This window comes from Malaclemys terrapin, chromosome 11, assembly GCF_027887155.1.
Source record: "Malaclemys terrapin pileata isolate rMalTer1 chromosome 11, rMalTer1.hap1, whole genome shotgun sequence".
NCBI lineage: Eukaryota > Metazoa > Chordata > Testudines > Emydidae > Malaclemys > Malaclemys terrapin.
In genome coordinates, this window is record NC_071515.1 from 8,952,914 (window position 1) to 8,972,038 (window position 19,125).

The 19,125-nt window shown below is 43.5% G+C and overlaps 2 protein-coding genes across 8 annotated transcripts in view; one reads left to right on the plus strand and one right to left on the minus strand.

Annotated features, from left to right (window-relative positions):
• Positions 1-19,125, minus strand: part of HDAC4 (histone deacetylase 4) — a 439,923-nt gene that overhangs the window by 282,868 nt on the left and 137,930 nt on the right. The window lies entirely within an intron of this gene.
• LOC128845276 (uncharacterized) lies at positions 732-3,010 on the plus strand. The gene is made up of 2 exons (XM_054043728.1): positions 732-1,521; positions 2,512-3,010. The coding sequence occupies exons 1-2, from the start codon at positions 945-947 to the stop codon at positions 2,985-2,987; spliced, it is 1,053 nt and encodes a 350-aa protein (XP_053899703.1). The 5' UTR covers positions 732-944; the 3' UTR covers positions 2,988-3,010.

The window sequence follows — 19,125 nt, forward strand, 5'->3', positions numbered from 1 at the left end:
TGACAGAATTGCCCAGAAAAAAGGAGAATGAGAAGCCACCTGAGGCTGTTCCAAAACTAGTTAAGAATCATAAGTTTGTTTAAAACAGCAAAAACATGTATTCTGAATTTACTTTAGAGAGAGAGAGAGAGAGAGAGAGAGAGAGAGAGAGAGAGAGAGTGTGTGTGTGTGACAGACTGAATAGCAAAAATATCTATAGGTAACTGAAAATGTTCACTTTCCTCCAGGATTCTAGGATGTAGTGATTGAATGAGAGGACAAGAAAGAGCCAAGAAGGGACACAATCCTTTGAATGGATGCTGGCATTCTACATTAAAGCGTCCACTGTTTTCAGAGGCTAAGGAAGAAACCCAATTTCTGTCAAGTTTCCTCATACAAAGCTTAGAATTAGAGAACACATTGCTATCTGAGCAGTAGTCATCCAGCAGATGATTTAGATCTACACAAAGAAGAAAAGAGATTTACTTGGAGAGCTCTCTTCTGCTGACAAACAGCAGCTACACTGCACGCCTTTTAGCAGCAAAAGTAGCATAGTGCAGCCATAGCCTTAGGCCTGGTCTACACTAGGCGTTTATGTCGAAGTTAGCGCCGTTACATCGAATTAACCCTGCACCCGTCCACACCGCGAAGGTATTTAGTTCGACATAGAGGTCTCTAATTCGACTTCTGTACTCCTCCCCGACGAGGGGAGTAGCGCTAAATTCGACATGGCCATGTCGAATTAGGCTAGGTGTGGATGGAAATCGACGCTAATAGCTCCGGGAGCTATCCCACAGTGCACCACTCTGTTGACGCTCTGGACAGCAGTACGAGCTCGGATGCTCTGAACTGCCACACAGGAAAAGCCCCGGGAAAATTTGAATTTGAATTCCTTTTCCTGTCTGGCCAGTTTGAATCTCATTTCCTGTCTGGACATCGTGGCGAGCTCAGCAGCACTGGCAACGATGCAGAGCTCTCCAGCAGTGATGGCCGTGCAATCTCAGAATAGAAAGAGGGCCCCAGCATGGACTGATCGGGAAGTCTTGGATCTCATCGCTGTGTGGGGCGATGAGTCCGTGCTTTCCGAGCTGCGATCCAAAAGACGGAATGCAAAGATCTACGAGAAGATCTCTAAAGACATGGCAGAGAGAGGATACAGCCGGGATGTAACGCAGTGCCGCGTGAAAATCAAGGAGCTGAGACAAGGCTACCAGAAGACCAAAGAGGCAAACGGACGCTCCGGATCCCATCCCCAGACATCCCGTTTCTACGAGGCACTGCATTCCATCCTCGGTGCGGCCGCCACCACTACCCCACCAGTGACCGTGGACTCTGAGGATGGGATAGTGTCCACGGCTGGATCCTCGGACATGTTAGCGGACGGGGAAGATGAGGAAGGAGATGAGGAGGACGAGGCAGTCAACAGCGCTCACAACGCTGATTTCCCCGACAGCCAGGATCTCTTCATCACCCTTACAGAGATCCCCTACCAACCCTCCCCAGCCGTTACCCCGGACACAGAATCTGGGGAAGGATCAGCCAGTAAGTGTTGTAAAAATCTAAACATTTATTTGTAACAGAACAGGAATATTAACAATTTAAAAAATGGGTTTCTCATGATTAGTTTGATTAGCTTAACGATTCAGTCATGGGCAGTGCAACTATTGAAAAAAAATCTAGCAATGTCCGGTTTTGCATGATTGTCCTGCCCAAGCCGCTCTACTGGTTAGTCACTGCTACAGCAGCTACAGTAAAATGCGGTCTATATGTCCGGGGATGGAGCAGAAATCCTCCTGTGACATCTCGAGGAAGCTCTCCTGGAGGTAATTGGAAATCCGCTGCATTAGGTTCTTGGGGAGAGCGGCCTTATTGGGTCCTCCGTAGTAGGACACGTTGCCACGCCACGAGACTATCAAGTACTCTGGAATCATTGCTCTGCACAGCATGGCGGCATACGGCCCTGGTCTTTGCAGGCTTTCCCGGAGCATTCTCTCTTTCTCGCTGTCAGAGATCCTCATGAGGGTGATGTCGCTCATGATGACCTGCTTTGAATGAGGTAGGGGAATGTTAGTGTTGGGACTGCTTTGCCGTTCCTTTACAGAACTGTAACCGCTGGTTTGCAGCCACGCGGTGGAGGCGGGAGAGGGGCAGCCGAAAGGGATCGTTCCCGGGGACAGCCGCAAGGGTGTGGGACAGGAGCAGACTTCCTGCTTGCCGAATTGCTGGCAGCAGGGACCGACATTGATTTCAATGTGAAATGAGGCCATTGCTAATATTAAAGTTTTAAGCTGCCACAAGTCTACGGCTTACCATGTCTGCCTGCAACAGAAATTCCGTTCTCCTGAGAGGCTTCTCAAATGTGCTGTAGAAGACCCCAGGCACTGAATGCGAAGGCCGAGAATTCGACCTTGTGCTGAGTGCGCATGTGATAGGTGCTGTGCATGGTCTTGTTAACAGAGAAAGACTATGTTCTTTGTTCACAACTACATTTATCTTTCTGAGGAATTCACTCCCTTTTTCCCATTCCCACAGCCCCATCTGTGACTGTCTCACAACCTAGCCTGTCATCACACTCCCAGAGGCTAGCGCGGATTAGGCATAAGAAGAAGAGGACACGGGAGGACATGTTCTCGGAGCTTATAGCCTGCTCCAGAGCCCAGGCAGCACAGCAGACCCAGTGGCGGGAGAACTTGACCCGAATGCACCAAGCCAACATGGATCGGGAGGAGAGGTGGCGTCAGGAAGACCAGCAGGTGACTCAAACCCTGCTTGGACTAATGAGGGAGCAAACGGACACGCTCCGGCGCCTTGTGGATGTTCTGCAGGAACGGAGGCAGGAGGACAGAGCCCCGCTGCAGTCCATCTCTAACCACCCTCCCCCGCCACCAAGTCCCATACTCCCCTCACCCAAAGTGCACAGAAGGAGAGGCGGCAGAGTCCCTGCTAACTCTCACTCCACCCCTGCAGAGAGCTCGAGCAGCAGAAGGCTCTCATTCCCCAAAATTTGACAAGTTCTTTCCTTCCCGCCTGACACAAGCCCCCGTCCAAGTTTCACTTTCCCAGTTCCATGTTTGGTTGATAATAAAAAATACGTTTCTGTTAACTACTGTTTCCATCATGTTCTTTTGGAGGAGGGGGGGATAGGGGGTTGGTAATTCGACAGGACAGTCACCTTTGGCAGGGTATATAGTCGGGGGCAGGCACAGCAGCAGGGCACATACATAGTGCAGTGATGCAGTGACTAGTTACCCTGGTTAGTCTGGGAGGTTGTTTTCATGTTATGTGGTGGGGGGTGGGTTGCTCTGTGACTTTGTGGCAGGGGAGGGCAGTTACAGATCTTAAGCGGCGGTCCTTAGGCAGGATCACAGAGCCACACAGCAGGGGATCTGTAACCGTCCTCCCCCTGCCACAAAGTCACATAGACCCCCCCATACACACAGTCCCTATCAGGAGGGGTGACAGGCTCCGTTGAAACAACCATCCCACCGCAGCGGAGCCTGTCAATCCTTGAGTTTAGAAGCTGCATTCGCGCCACTACAGTACACCCGCTCCGCACCACAGTCTGCGTCCCAGTTTTAAAAAATTCCCGCGAATACAGTATTAAAGAAAACGGTGTGCTTTAACAAAGTAGAACTATTTTTATTTTGAAACGTGTGTTGGAAGTGGGGTGAAGGGGGTATGTAACTGGATAGGATAGTCAACATTAACTGGGCAAAGAAACGGGGGCAGGTTTAGCTTCTCAATACACAAACTTTAAAGTCACAGGTTACCCTGCTCACTCAGGAACTTTGCTTTCAAAGCCTTCCGGATGCACAGCGCTTCCCGCTGGTCTCTTCTAATCGCCCGGCTGTCTGGCTGTGAGTAATCAGCAGCCAGGCTATTTTCCTCAACCTCCCACCCCGCCATAAAGGTCTCCCCCTTGCTCTCACAGAGATTGTGGAGCACACAGCAAGCTGCAATAACAATGGGGATATTGGTTTCGCTGAGATCACAGCGAGTCAGTAAGCTTCTCCATCTCCCCTTGAGACGGCCAAAAGCACACTCCACCACCATTCTGCACTTGCTCAGCCGGTAGTTGAAGAGTTCTTTTTCAGTGTCCAGGGCGCCAGTATAGGGCTTCATGAGCCAGGGCATTAGCGGGTAGGCTGGGTCCCCGAGGATGACTATAGGCATCTCCACATCCCCAAGAGTTATTTTGTGGTCCGGGAAGTAAATACCTTGCTGCAGCCGTCTAAACAGACCAGAGTTCCTGAAAACACGAGCGTCATGAACCTTGCCCGGCCATCCCACGTAGATGTTGGTAAAACGTCCCCTGTGGTCCACCAGTGCTTGCAGCACCATGGAAAAGTAGCCCTTTCTGTTAATGTACTGGCTGGCCTGGTGTTCCGGTGCCAGGATAGGGATGTGAGTTCCATCTATGGCCCCACCGCAGTTTGGGAATCCCATCGCTGCGAAGCCATCTATGATCGCCTCCACGTTTCCCAGGGTGACTACCTTTGGCAGCAGTACATCAACGATTGCCTTGGCTACTTGCATCACAACAACCCCCACGGTAGATTTGCCCACCCCAAACTGGTTCGCGACTGACCGGTAGCTGTCTGGCGTTGCAAGCTTCCACAGGGCTATGGCCACTCGCTTCTGGACAGTCAGGGCTGCTCGCATCCGGGTGTCATTGCGCTTCAGGGCAGGGGACAGCAACTCACAAAGTTCCAGGAAAGTTCCCTTCCGCATGCGAAAGTTTCGCAGCCACTGGGATTCATCCCAGACCTGCAGCACTATGCGGTCCCACCACTCAGTGCTTGTTTCCCGTGCCCAGAATCTCCTTTCGATGGCATCAACATGACCCATTGCCACCGTGATGTTCTCGGCGCTGGGTCCCCTGCTTTCTGAGAGGTCTGTGCTACTCTCAGACTTCAGGCCATCACCGCGTTGACGTAGCCTCCTCGCCTGACTTTTCTGCATCTGCCTCAGGGAAAGGTGTATGATAAGTTGCGAGGCGTTGAGAGCGGCCACAACTGCAGTGATGGTTGCAGCAGGCTCCATGCTCGCAGTGCTGTGGCGTCCGCGCTGTCACTGACTAGAAAAGTGCGCGAACTGATTTCCCGCCGGCGCTTTCAGGGAGGGAGGGCGGGAGTGATGGACGGATGACGACAGTTACCCAAAAGCACCCTGGACACATTTTTTTTTACCCAGAAGGCATTTGCGGCTCCACCCAGAATTCCAATGGGCAGCGGGGACTCCGGGAACTGTGGGATAGCTGACCACAGTGCACCACTTCCAATGTCGACGCTTTCCCCGTTAGTGTGGACTCACAAAGTCGAATTACTGTCCTTAGTGTGGACACACACGTTCGACTTTGCAATATCGATTCCAAAAATTCGATTCAAGTAAAATCGAACTACTCTCGTAGTGTAGACAAGGCCTAAGACTACGTATTCTTCAGGATGACTATCTTATTATATGTTTGTACAGCACCTAGTATAATGAAAGGTTTCAGAGTGGTAGCTGTGTTAGTCTGTATCATCAAAAAACAGGAGTACTTGTGGCACCATAGAAACGAACACATTTATTTGAGCATAAGCTTTTGCGGGCTAAAGCCCACTTCATCAGATGCATGCAGTGGAAAATACAGTAGGAAGATTAGATAGATAGACAGACAGACACAGAGAACAAGAAAAAATGGGTGTTGCAATACCACTCTAATGAGACTAATTAAAGTGGGCTATTATCAGCAGGAGAAAAAAAACTTGTAGTGATAATCAAGAAGACCCATTTCAAACAGTTGACAAGAAGGTGTGAGTAATAATGGGGGAAAATTAACATGGGGAAAGCCCATTGCCAATCCTGTCCACATATCTATTTAGGGGACACTATCATAGGATCAGAGGCTCGTTCACCTGCACATCTACCAATTGATATTTGCCATCATGTGCCAGCAATGCCCCTCTGCCATGTACATTGGCCAAACCGGACAGTCTCTACGCAAAAGAATAAATGGACACAAATTAGACGTCAAGAATTATAACACTCAAAAACCAATCGGAGAACAGTTCAATCTCCCTGGTCACTCAATTACAGACCTAAAAGTCACAATTATTCAACAACAAAAACTTCAAAAGCAGACCCCAACGAGAAGCTGCAGAACTAGAATTAATTTGCAAACTGGACACCATTAAATTAGGCTTGAATGAAGACTGTGAGTGGATGAGTCATTACACAAAGTAAAAAGTAAGTGTGTGTGTGTATTATATATAGCTTTCTACTCTATTTTCCACTGCATGCATCTGATGAAGTGGGCTTTAGCTTATGTTCAAATCAATTTGTTAGTCTAAGGTGCCACAAGTACTCCTCGTTCTTTTCATCTAGTATAATGGCTCCCTGATCTTAGTTGGTGCCTGTAGATACTACCATAAATCAAAAGATGTAAACCACTACTACCAATGAGATAGTTGGCTGGGCAGGCACCTTCAAGGAGAGATCTGCATGGATTCCTAGAGTGTTATGTGTGATCTCTGGCACACAGTGTGAAAACACTGCCACCACACTAATAAATCACAAAGTCTAATATGAGGGAGCTCATACAGAATGAGACCTGCCATTCCTTACAGGAAATCCCTTTGGCCAGGATTTCAAGAACGAATGACAAATTGGCCATGCTTTTTAGTGGCCAGATCCATCATTTAGGCTGGGTAATCTGATGATCTGCAATAAGCAAGAAACAACAGTTACCATACTCAAAGTGTGCTCTATTCAGAGGAAAAGGGAAGCAAGTTAGTGATATACCGCCTACTGTTCATAAGCCAAATTTTTTGTTAGTAAAAAAGGGAAGCACCAGAGAAGGGGGTCGGCTTATGAACGGGTATAGAGAGGGACAGGTGGGACACAGCCCCTCCCCCCAACAGAGGGAGCAAAGAGAGGCAGCACAGCCAGAAGGGAAGAGGCGGGGCCAGGGTCTCTCCGCTTCTGGCCACGCTGCTCTCCCCCAGCCTCCAAAGCAGCTGCAGCTCCGGGATTGGCAGGCTGCAGCCATGCCGCTCGGCCCCGCCCCCCAGAGCAGGCCGCGGCCACACCGCCCAGCCCACCGGAGCACGCTGCGGCCATGCCGCCTGGCCCAGCCCGCCAGCCTACCGGAGCAGCTCCAACCAGGTCAGAGACATCCTCCCCTGGCCCTCCCCAGATAAGGTGGGAAGGGATAGGATGCGGAGAGTGTGGGAGCTAGGGGTGGGGTCATGTGGGAGGTGGTCACAGGGGTTACTCCCCTGACTCCCAGCTTCTCCCCCCAAAAAAATTTCCCCACCAGTTCCTGTCCCGGCCCGTCAGGGTAAGCAGCTGGCGTGCCGGGACACTGTTTACTTAGATTTACCTCCGTGCCTGCGGATGCTCGAGGTAAACAAACCATCTCGTCCCACCAGCGGCTTATCCTGATGACCCGGGAGTCAAAGTTTGCTGACCCCTGAATTATAGGGTCAGCTTATGAATGGGTTATAAAATTTTTCCATTTTTAACTTTTCCCTCTTGGGGGTGGGGGGTCGGCTTATAAACGAACCGGCTTATGAACGAGTATATACGGGATACTTGTTTGTTTGTTTTTAAAATGTGCCCATTACACAAATGTTTAGAAACATGTACACAAATAAAATATATTAAAAAAGATAACTATGGTCATCTAAGTTTAAGCAGCCAAAAAACAAGCTGAAAGCACATTATACATATATGTCACACACCACCATAACCCCCGTCATGCAAACTTGTGAAATATAGCAGAACAACGGTCCAGCTTGGTTTGACCCAAAGATGAAGTGAATAAGCTCCAACTCTGTTAAAGATGAAAACTGATGGCAGGACATGAAGAGATACATTCCTGTACTTTTCATTGCCCCCAGAGTTTGGAAATGGATAGAGTAGGAGGAAAACCTCAGAACTCCTCTTACACAGTAATTACATACCAGCATTGGAAAGTAAAGAAGAGGCTGCAAAAAAAGCCAAGATCAGTACTGAATTTACAATGGCATTGTATTTAAGACAGCTACTAAAGAGATTTTTTAACAAGTGTACAGATGGAGTTTCAATTCTTTCTAAATCCTCTGGTTCGAGGAATCCACAATACAAACAGCAGACTCAGTGGCCATGGAGGGACAATTGTTTAAACAAGATAATCAATTTTAACTCTGAAAACATCCTAGAAAGAACAAGAGTAAATAGCGATCTGTTTTTTTTTTAAACACGTAGTAAGTGCAGAACAGCTGCTACCAAACACTGAAGTTTCCACGCAGTTAACTCTTCACACTCAAAAAAAGCTGCAATAATATTTTAGACCCACCAGTTTAATAAAATGTTTTTGTTTAATGAAAGGCAGGCATATCAGAACCGGAACCATTAGTCAAAAAAATTGTTCCAATAAAGCTATTTTTGTGAGGAATCCTGCATTTAAATTAGAAATGCTAAGAGGGCACACAATGTGTAAAAAGAGCAGTGATTGATATTATGAAAACTGGTCAGACATGTACTGCACAGTCTGATGTGTCCTTACTGGAGTAAGAGGAAGATTGCAAAGGGACTTTTTACTACTGCCATCTGCTTCTTGATGACACTGCAAGCGTGAACAGGCCGCTCATTTATTTACAGAGTGGCAGAAATTCACTCAAAGGCCTTTCATTCAACCATGGGCACTTGCGTTTTAAGAGAATTAAGTGTCACTGTACCAGCTCAAGTTTACAAAGCAGACATCTTCACATGTATCTTCCTGACACTCAGAAAAAGTATCACCTCATGGTCACAAGAGCTTTTTCTAGGTGGTCAGTATTTTTTTGGAATTAATAATGTAAGTGGGCTTTAACACCATGGAGCAACTGTTCCCACAGGAGCCCCTGACGTTTCTTACTACATTAATCACCAAAATATGAATTTACCAGATGAGGTTGAATTTCGGCTATTTAAAATCTTACCGATTATACTTTTAAACACACACACAAAACTGCTGAACACCTGTGCCTCTCACTGAATTCAGTTGGAGTTGTGAGTGCTCACAATTTGTGCAGCAAACCCAAGGTTCTCTAAAGAACAATAAATATTGATAGCTAGATGACAAGGCCCAGAAAGTAAAAGAATAGTCTCTCTGGACTGGAGTACTCTATTGTTATGAGAAGACGGTTTACAAAGAAGTTGCCTTATTTTTGTACGCAAGAATCCATCGGTCTCCAGAAAGCTACTGGGAATTAGCAAACAAGGGACAACTTGAATAGTAAGAGAGACACAGTTATGAGTTCACAGCACACCGCAGAACCAAATAGCCTAATGCAGCACAAGAGCTGTTCCTTTTTGTACTGTCTAGTGGACAAAGTAAGTAAAGTGCCTATCTGCAGATTTTACTCTAAGCAGCTCTATTTCTCTTCACCCATGAAGTGGCAACAGGGTTGCCAGGTGTCCGGTTTTTCGACTGGAACGCCCTGTCAAAAAGGGACCCTGGCGGCTCAGGTCAGCACTGCTGAAAACTGGTGAAGCAAGAGTACTGTCAAGTGTTTTCTCCTTCCTACTAACATATTTGTCTTTTTGGGGCGGTTTTAAACAGCCACTTGCCATCCATGAGCTGCCCAGGTGTTAAAGCATCTTAATGATGATGGAAGCGATGTAGAGTTGTGTTTCATCTGTATATTCCTAGAATGAATCCATGGAAACAAGCCTCGTGATCATCCCACACAGTCTCTTGTACATGTCGAAGAGGAGGGGGGAGAAAAACTGAGTCTTGGGGAACTTCACAAAACAGGGTCAGTGTTGAAGAGCATGCGGCTATCACCATTCTCTAGGATCTGATCTGACTGAACAGATCCAGCTGACTGCTGCCTCCATTGACTCATGCAGCATTTCATCAAAACCATAGAAGCAACTTTGTCAAAGGCTATAGAGATCTAGCAGTGAGAGCTTGCTTTCTGTCCAGAGGACCAGTAGGCTGTTTTTGTACCATGCTCTGATCTGAAGCCCAATTCTGAGGATACAGAAGGCTGGCAAAGGATAGGTGCTATCTTGGAGATTAGATGCCACTGCCTTCTCCATAACCTTGCCAATAACTCACCCTGGCAGATGACAGGCTCCCAGACAATCATAAGAAATTGACATAAGTCTATTATATCAGTAATAAGTAATTCATAATTTCAAAAAATTGCTTTAGTTTAAAGTTAAAAATTACTATGTATGCAATTCATAGCCTGTCCAATGATTCTTAAAACTAATCCAGGAGCTACCCCACATGCTTCTATTAAACAGAATTGTAATCTTTACAAATAGGTGTATCACTCAGTGACTCAAGATGAACATTTTAAACATTGCGTTTTGTAAGGAAAACTGTCAAGATATTTCAAGTGTTGCTGCATTTAACAAGCCTTTCTCCAGTAGATGTCACTCTTTTCAATAGATAGTGAAGATCTGTAAATATTCTCCAATTAAACTAGATACAGTCCAGGATGTAGTTCCACAGTAGGATCTCCCTCCTAGCAAGCCTGATTTCATGTCAAAGACTGTCCAGTGTCTCCCACATTTTGTCCCCCAAATCCTCACACAAATTGTTTTTCTTTTCTGACTGAAAACATGAATCTTGTTTAATGCTTTTGTAAGGAAGTCTAGATGAAAGAACACAGGAAATTAATGCAAAGCAGATTGACTGATTAACACATTACTGAGTTCAGCTCCAAAAACCTTTGGGGCAGGGAACGTGTGTGTTTGTAGAGCACTCTGTAAATGTACTAACATTAACTTGTAAACAATCTAGTGATTGTGGTTTTGGGTGCAGATAGGATATCCCCATTAACAAGCAAACAAAATGTGCAGTGTGCTGTTCTAAAAATATTGGCCTAGGAAATATCTAGATTAGGCTAGGGAGCACTTCAGCATAAAGGTCCAAAATCGGCATCAACAACTTTGAATCAATTCGACTACAAAGAAATTTAGCAAATTACACTGCTCTACAGCCAAAATGCTTCTGAAATAAATGTAGTCAAACTTCACTAATTCTGGGTCACTGAGAACAAAACGATGCTTAAAATTATTGATTGGCTCTAGTTTTCAAGATATGCTATTGGGTTAGTATATACGACCCTTGACTTGGGAATGGCGGAGGATAGGTGAGTTATAAATGGAAGGGATCTCAATTTAAACCAGAAATGACTAAAATACATCTTTGACTGGATCTATGAATAAATCTATGACTGGGTTTGGACAGTACTTGCTTTTTAGGCAAAACAATGAATGATGCAATCTGAAGCTGGTATTATGTCATGCATGATATGAATTGCATCATGTTATTCCTAGAAGTCATGGATGATGCAATCATAACGAAGCTTACATCACTCTGCTGAACAAATTGCCCTATATCAGCTCTAGAAATCATACTGTGTCGTGCTCCCTGATTTGTCAGTGTTTGATTTTGCAAAGGGACACATTTCTGTTTAGCCAAAGTGAGCAGAGATGCCTCGTACTTGTGTGAACAGTGCAGATAACTTCTGCTAGGTTTGTGGTGAAGTGACTTTTGCCTCACAAAAGCGCAGTATAACCACTATGGTTAAGAAAGCCTATCACTTTTATTTTGGCTGCAAAATTGGAGATCAGGACAAGAGGTGGGCCCCACACATATGCTGCAATACTTGTGCAACAAATCTTCACCAGTGGTTGAACAGGAAAAGGAAATCTATGCCTTTTGCAGTGCCAATGATTTGGAGAGCGCCAACAGATCATACCAGCAATTGTTACTTCTGCATGGTGCCTCCAGTTGGGAAAGGTGTGTCAAAGAAGAAAAAGTGGACTGTGCATTATCCAAACATTCCATCAGCTATACGCCCAGTACCCCACGGAGAAGGGCTGCCGGTTCCTGATGCACCAGAATCCTTCTCACTTGAGTCAGACGAGGAAGAGGAAGAGGATGAAACTTCTGGTCCTCAACCATCAATGGCACAGGACCCACATTTTCTCCCATCCTCCTCCTCTGAACCACACCTCATAACACAAGGTAAACTGAATGACCTTGTTAGGGATTTGGAACTACCCAAGAGTAAGGCAGAGCTGTTGGGTTCTGGACTACAGCAGTGGAATCTCCTGGCAAGTGATGTTAGGATTTCCATGTTCCGTGACCGTCAAAAGGATCTTGTCCCATTCTTCTTCATGGAAGGTGATCTTGTAGCCTGCAACAACATCGATGCTGTGATGGCAGCCCTCAACATCATTCACGATCCAGATGAGTGGAGACTGTTCATTGATTCATCGAAGACGAGTCTTAAAGCTGTTTTACTGCATAATGGCAATGTTTTGCCATCAATTCCAGTTGGTCATGCAGTCCATATGAATCCTATGACAAAGCATGAAACAACTTTTGAGGTGCATAAACTATGACCAACATCAGTGGCAGCTTTGTGGTGATTTGAAGGTTGTTGCTTTCTTGCTTGGTCTGCAGACTGGATACACAAAGTACTGCTGTTTTCTCTGTGAATGGGATAGTCGTGCAAGAGATTCCCACTACATCAAGAAAGACTGGCCACTCCGACAGTCATTGGAGCCTGGGAGGAAAAGTGTTCAGCATCCACCACTTGTTGAATCAAGGAAGATTTTGTTACCACCCTTACACATCAAGCTGGGTCTGATGAAGAACTTTGTCAAGGCCATTGACAAAACACAAGCAGCTTTCAAGTACCTCCATGGAAAATTTCCAAGGTTAAGTGAAGCTAAGATAAAGGAAGGTGTCTTTGTTGGTCCTCAGATTCGTGAACTTCTTCGAGATGATGCATTTGACGATGCACTGCGTGGCAAGGACAAGACAGCATGGAAAGCCTTCCAGTTAGTGGCAATAAATTTTCTCGGAAACAACAAGGCAGACAACTACAGGTTGTTGATGGAAAACCTCCTCAAGGCATACAAAAGCCTTGGTTGCAACATATCACTAAGATACATTTTTTGCACTCTCATCTAGATTTTTTTCCACCGAACTGCGGAGCAGTGAGCGACGAGCACGGCGAGCGATTTCACCAGGACATTGCAACAATGGAGAAACGCTATCAGGGCAAATGGAGCCCATCAATGCTTGCAGACTATTGCTGGACAGTGACAAGAGATGCTCTGTTTAATGAATACAAGAGACAAGCCAAGAAGCGCCGAGTAGACACTGAATAGGACTAAACTATGTACATAATAGTTTTTTGCCTTTTGTTTCATAATAAATTTTATTTATATAACCCTTTTGCTGATTTTTAAAATGTTACATAAACAGGAGAGGTGAAATATTATCACTTAAAGCAACCATAAACCCATGGAAAGACCTAGGTTTACAATTTATGATTAAAACTCTACTATCTACACAATATACATAGACCTAAAATGTAAAAACTTAAATATCTTAGAAACAGTAGCCAGTTGTTTTAATTGTCATATTTGAATTCAGCACATCAAAATACATAATAAATAGCACATTTTATCTTTGAAGCAGACGACTTCTCAAAAATTGTGAGCCAGTGTTATCACTCTGCCCCAAAATCTCTATATTGAATATAGAGAACAGTAGTGTTGTCTGACCGCTATTAAGGAAGTGTACCTGTCCGTTCCTTTGAAAGCACAAGATTAGCATTTTGTGTTTAATGTAAAGCTCTGTCCCATGCAGGATTAAAAGAGTGAATGGGAAATGAGAGGTGAGAACAACCCCAGAGGCTATGTTTGCATAAATACTTTAGCCACCTGGATATACACATTACATGATGCCTATCCAGAGACGCAGCTTAGTCATCATAATGGCAACAGGAAATCTCAGTAGACTTAACATCTAGGTGAGGTCTGAAGTCCTTAAGGATTTCTGTTTATGTCTGACTTTTAAACTAGAATCAGATGACTGCATGATGAAATATTTTTCACGTGTTACAAAAAAGAAAACACAGTTTACAAGATTTAGTGTTTATCACCAAATCTGACAGTCAGAATGAAGGAAATATCTGCTTCGTGTCTCGTAGTATCTGCTTATTCTTTTATCTGCAGACAGTCCATTAACTTTATGCATCTGCACAATTCCTTTTCAAAACAATGGTTGCCAGTTATCTACTATTGAAGTTCAGAAAAATAAAAACTTCTGCTGAATTAGTTTCAAATATACTATCAGCAGCCAACAATATTCTATAAATTTTACATTGGAAAAGAGTTATTCCTAGGGTGGGCTAGAGGTAGACAGCTGCAATCACCAGAGAAACATATTAGATTGCACAATAGAGCATCTTCTTGACATTATAAAAGGAATGTGCAAACATTACCAAGTTTATTTTCTCCTGAGTCCATTACTAAAATAACAGATCCTTATGCCAAAAACTAGTATGAAAAATTAAGTGAACAAAAAATTGAATGAGCCAAGAGAATTATCAATGACACTGCTTTTTTAGCCCACGAAAGCTTATGCTCAAATAAATTTGTTAGTCTCTAAGGTGCCACAAGTACTCCTGTTCTTTTTACTGCTTTTTTCATTTAAGGGCTTTGCCAAATAGGACACTGATTTATGGTCACTGAAAATATAAGTTTTAAAAACAACAAGTCCACACAAAAGCCTCTGCAGGCTATATTTAATACAATAACCACATACTTTAAATTTGTGTAGTGAAGTGTTTGGTAAGTCAAACAGTAGTAAGCGGATAACTGCTACCGGAAAGGCAATCCGCACTAACATAGCTATGCAGTATTTTAAAGAACAAGTAACCCACCACAAGCAGGAAATTAAAAGCCACAGCTTCAAAAAAAGCCCACAAAGAATGAGAATCACAACCAGTGCAATAAACCAACTTTAAAAACAGTAAGACTAAGAAATTACCATCATTCTTAGTAATCAAAGATTATCTGAAAAAACAAACAGCACTTTTTCAAAGCATCATTTATTTTTAATCAATGCAAATAGCTGGAAAATGTGGATTAAGATGTTGCCTTTGTTTCTTAAACACGTTACTCTACTTTCCAAAGAAAGACACTTGTTGATTTTTTTAATGGATTTAACTTTCCTTGCAGTTTTAGGTGGCCTATCATCTTTATTTAAAAAAAAAAAAAAAAAAAAAAAGACTTTGCAGCATTTTCCTCCCTCAACCCAATCTCAAGTGGCAGTGGAAGGCAGATAAACCAACTTCAGTTTACTCCAGAGGGATTGATGGGGCCTAAGACACCAACTTCTTGAGAATTCAAAACGGATTTATGTTTCTAGCCCTATCATTGCAAAGCTACATTCATCTCACATGTAAAAATTAAACGGATGCACTAAACTTCCTGAGTCTGCAGACAGACTGCTTCAGTGCCCCTGCTGCTGAACATACTGTAACTCTTAAGATATAGCAGTCAATTTTACACGACTGATCAATTTAATTAATAGTATTCAAAACCCTGCAGGCAGCAGTATAAATGCCATGAATCACGTCAATTGCACACAGATACTCAATGCTATAGGAAGAAAGGGAAACACTGGAGGTACTGACAGGGAGAAAATGAAATCAGAAACATACTAGTGGTAGGAATCCCAGCACAATGGAATAGAAGTGGAAGCGGGCTTCTTAAAAGTTGTTTCTGTATTGTGCTGATGGAACCCCATCTTTCATATCTACCTCTGCAGACTAATTCTGTAATCAACAATAGGTGTCAATCTCTGGGTTACCCACTCTATTGTCTTTGCTAACTGGCCATTCAGATGAAAAGGTTCTTTGAACTTATAAAATCCATTTATAAAAAGGCTTTTTAATAAAGCTAGCTGTGCTTTTCTAGGTTATAGGTTACTTTGCTTTAAGTGATAGTCTTTATTAAGAACAAACTTTAGCTGCCTGAAGATTTTTCAGGAGTGCTTCAGTGTATTATGAAGTTGGCCTCCATGGGAAATCAGCTCTTTTCCAAAGAAAATGCAAGTAAATCCAAATAAAATTCAGGTGTGTTAGTCTAACTTAAGTTCTCATTTTGGACTACAGAAACCAATCCATATGATGCATTTTCAATATTCAATGCTGTGTTTGCTCGGCATTAAGTAAAATGAGCCAGCCAAAATCTAAATTAACTGGCTGCTATTGTCCATTAATTAACATTTGTTTTGTAAATGGACCATTCCCCCATTAAATATCAAGTTTTAATGTATAATTCAGAAAACAAGAAATGAGACTTAATGCTATCATCTAAATTGAAAAATACAAAATATAAATAGGATGGTATTGTCCTCATAAAATAAAAGTGTATCCCACGAGTCTGCACAAGTAGTAAACGACAGCACAAAGTAAACTCAAAATACCTACAAGCAAAGAAAAAGGAGTAAAAGGAATTGTGATTTCAGCATAAGAAATATTTTATAGTAGGTTGTCATATTTCTTGGTTAGGTTGTTTATGGAATGTTAGAGAAGTATGATCTTTCATGAAATCAGTAAAGATGCTCCAAATAAATGCCAAATTATTCTCTCAGCCAGTGGTCCCAAACTAGGGGGTGCTCCCCACTAAGGGGGCACAGAGGGGCCTGGGCCCATAGTTGGCAGGAAGGGAATGCCATCCAGGCCGCTCCATCCTCAACCCAGGGCCGGCCTTCACCGCAGCTCCGTTAAGCTCCCACTCCAGCTGCAGCTCCACTCCGCCTCCTACTCTGCTCCCAGCCCAGCTCCAGCCCTGCTGCACCCCCTTTCTCCGTCCCCAGGCCAGCTCCATCTCTAGCCCCAGCTCTGCCTTCAGCCCAAGCTCCTCTGCTGAGCCAACTGTGCAGTAATGGAGGGGGGTGCAGACAGATTTCCATTACTGGTAGGGGGAGTGCAATAGGAAAAGTTTGGGCACCACTGCTCTAGAACTCAGTCAGTATTTTGCCTTTTCCATGGGTAATATAGAGCGTAAACTCCCCAGCAATTTCCTTAGATGGCGGGTTGTTGGTTTCCATTAAAGAGCAATGCATCCTTTAGGGTACTCTGTTGCAAGCAGCTGGTCTTTTGGCTCCTAGCAGCGTCCATGACAGCAGCCCTCTGTGAGAAAGACCAACTCAAAAACATATCCATTTCAAACCCATATTTTGCAGATAGTTGGAGATGGTTGAGAGGGTAAAAGGGAGGAGACATTTTATTTTGCAACCTTTCTCTCACTGTCTTGTTTCAGATGATGGAGGGTTTGCTTGACCTTTTGTTTAATCACTGGCTTCCCGATTGTCTGTTGTGACTGATTTTTGAACACAGGGTATATAATTCCGGGACAGATATTTTATGTTGATAAAAGTGACACAGGATAAACCAACCACACGGTATATACATTAAAACCCCAGTGGCACTTCAACATTAGTAGAGTCCTCCACCGGAAGTTTACCACGTAAGACCAAAAATCTCCCTTTCTACACCAAGCCAGAATGCAATGTGCCCTATGCCTAGCAGTAGCCCAAACAGGCTTAGTAAGACAGAAAAACTGAGCGAGCGCTTTGGACAGCTACTCCTACAACACAGCCAAAGCATCAAATAAAAAACCCAAAAACAAAAAACAAAAAAAACAAAAACACACAGAACTGCTCCCCCTTGCCCTTGGCTTTTCCATCCACCAGAACTACTTTCTTCACCTACAGTGTCCCTGTAGAGGTGGCCATTTGTTTATTGACATGTATGAAGCACCACTGAATCTTTAGTAACAGCTAACAAGGCATCCTAGCCAACTAAAATCTCAAACTTGTCACCTGTACATGATTGGACAACAGCATGGAAAATGTCTATACTTTCAAAAAGGATACATTAAAGTGACCTGATCAAGGGAAAAGGAAGCACGTTGGGTAGCCACTGGCACAGGGCCAAGAATAACAGCAGTCCGCATACCCTAATATTTTCTACTGTTACTGAATACAAGAGGAACTTTGCAATTTTGCATAAATCGTTGTCTTCAACACATACATATAATTGAAATTAATACATTATTTAATATCCTCTTATGTTATAGGATAGGCTGGATAAATGCCCTGATTGAACGTGTAGCAAAAGCCAGTTTTGCATATCCTCAGTGATTATATCTATTCTACTTTTTCCTCTTTTCATGATCAAAAATTCTAGTTTTAAAATCTTCCCATCCCTGAAACAACAGGCTCATTTCATTCATCACTGGAAACAGCAAGTACCATGTTCTGATTCTAAAGCATTTATGTGCTTACCTTTTGCTTGAACAAACAGCAATATTAAAAGGCAATGCCACAACAACAGTCTAAAATACCTATCAAACTGTCAGCTAAAACTCAACTGAAATCTGGGATTCCCAGAGAATCCAGTCTTTTTTTTTTTTTTTTTTTTTTAATTGAGATATACCTATCTCAGAGAACTGGAAGGGACCCTGAAAGGTCATCAAGTCCAGCCCCCTGCCTTCACTAGCAGGACCAAGTACTGATTTTGCCCCAGATCCCTAAGTGTCCCCCTCAAGGATTGAACTCACAACCCTGGGTTTAGCAGGCCAATGCTCAAACCACTGAGCTATCCCTCCCCCTCTTCCTTTTATCACCCTGGATATACCCTTTACACCAATAATGTATTCATATCTCCAAGGCATACAACAAGCAGCTGCTAAAATATGAACAGCTAAAAAATATACATAAAAGTTATAAAATTACAATTAACAGATATTCATACACATATAAACATTATATATGTTCCCCATCTTTTGTATGCCGCTCCCTTTCTTGACTGAAGGGTCAAAGGCCATGTCTGTCTGTCTCTTTTTGTGCAGCCCTAGCAGGAGGCGGCCCTGATCAGGACTGAAGCCTCTGAATACTACGTTAATACAAAAATAATAATCCTTGCACCTGAACTGTAGGAGCAGTTTTTCCTTATGTAGAGAAACTCAGTTATTTCAATTCCAGGCTGCATATTAACTGATATCAAGACAACATATTTAATTTGCATCTTCTCAGTTGAAATACAAAAAGAACAGGAGTACTCGTGGCACCTTAGAGACTAACAAATTTATTTGAGCATAAGCTTTCGTGGGCTCCAGCCCACTTCTTCGGATGCATAGAAAAGAACATATATTGAGGAGATATATATACACATACAGAGAGCATGAAAAGGTGGGAGTTGTTTTACCAACTCTGAGAGGCCAATTATGTAAGAGAAAAAAACTTTTGAAGTGATAATCAAGCTAGCCCAGTACAGACAGTTTGATAAGAAGTGTGAGAATACT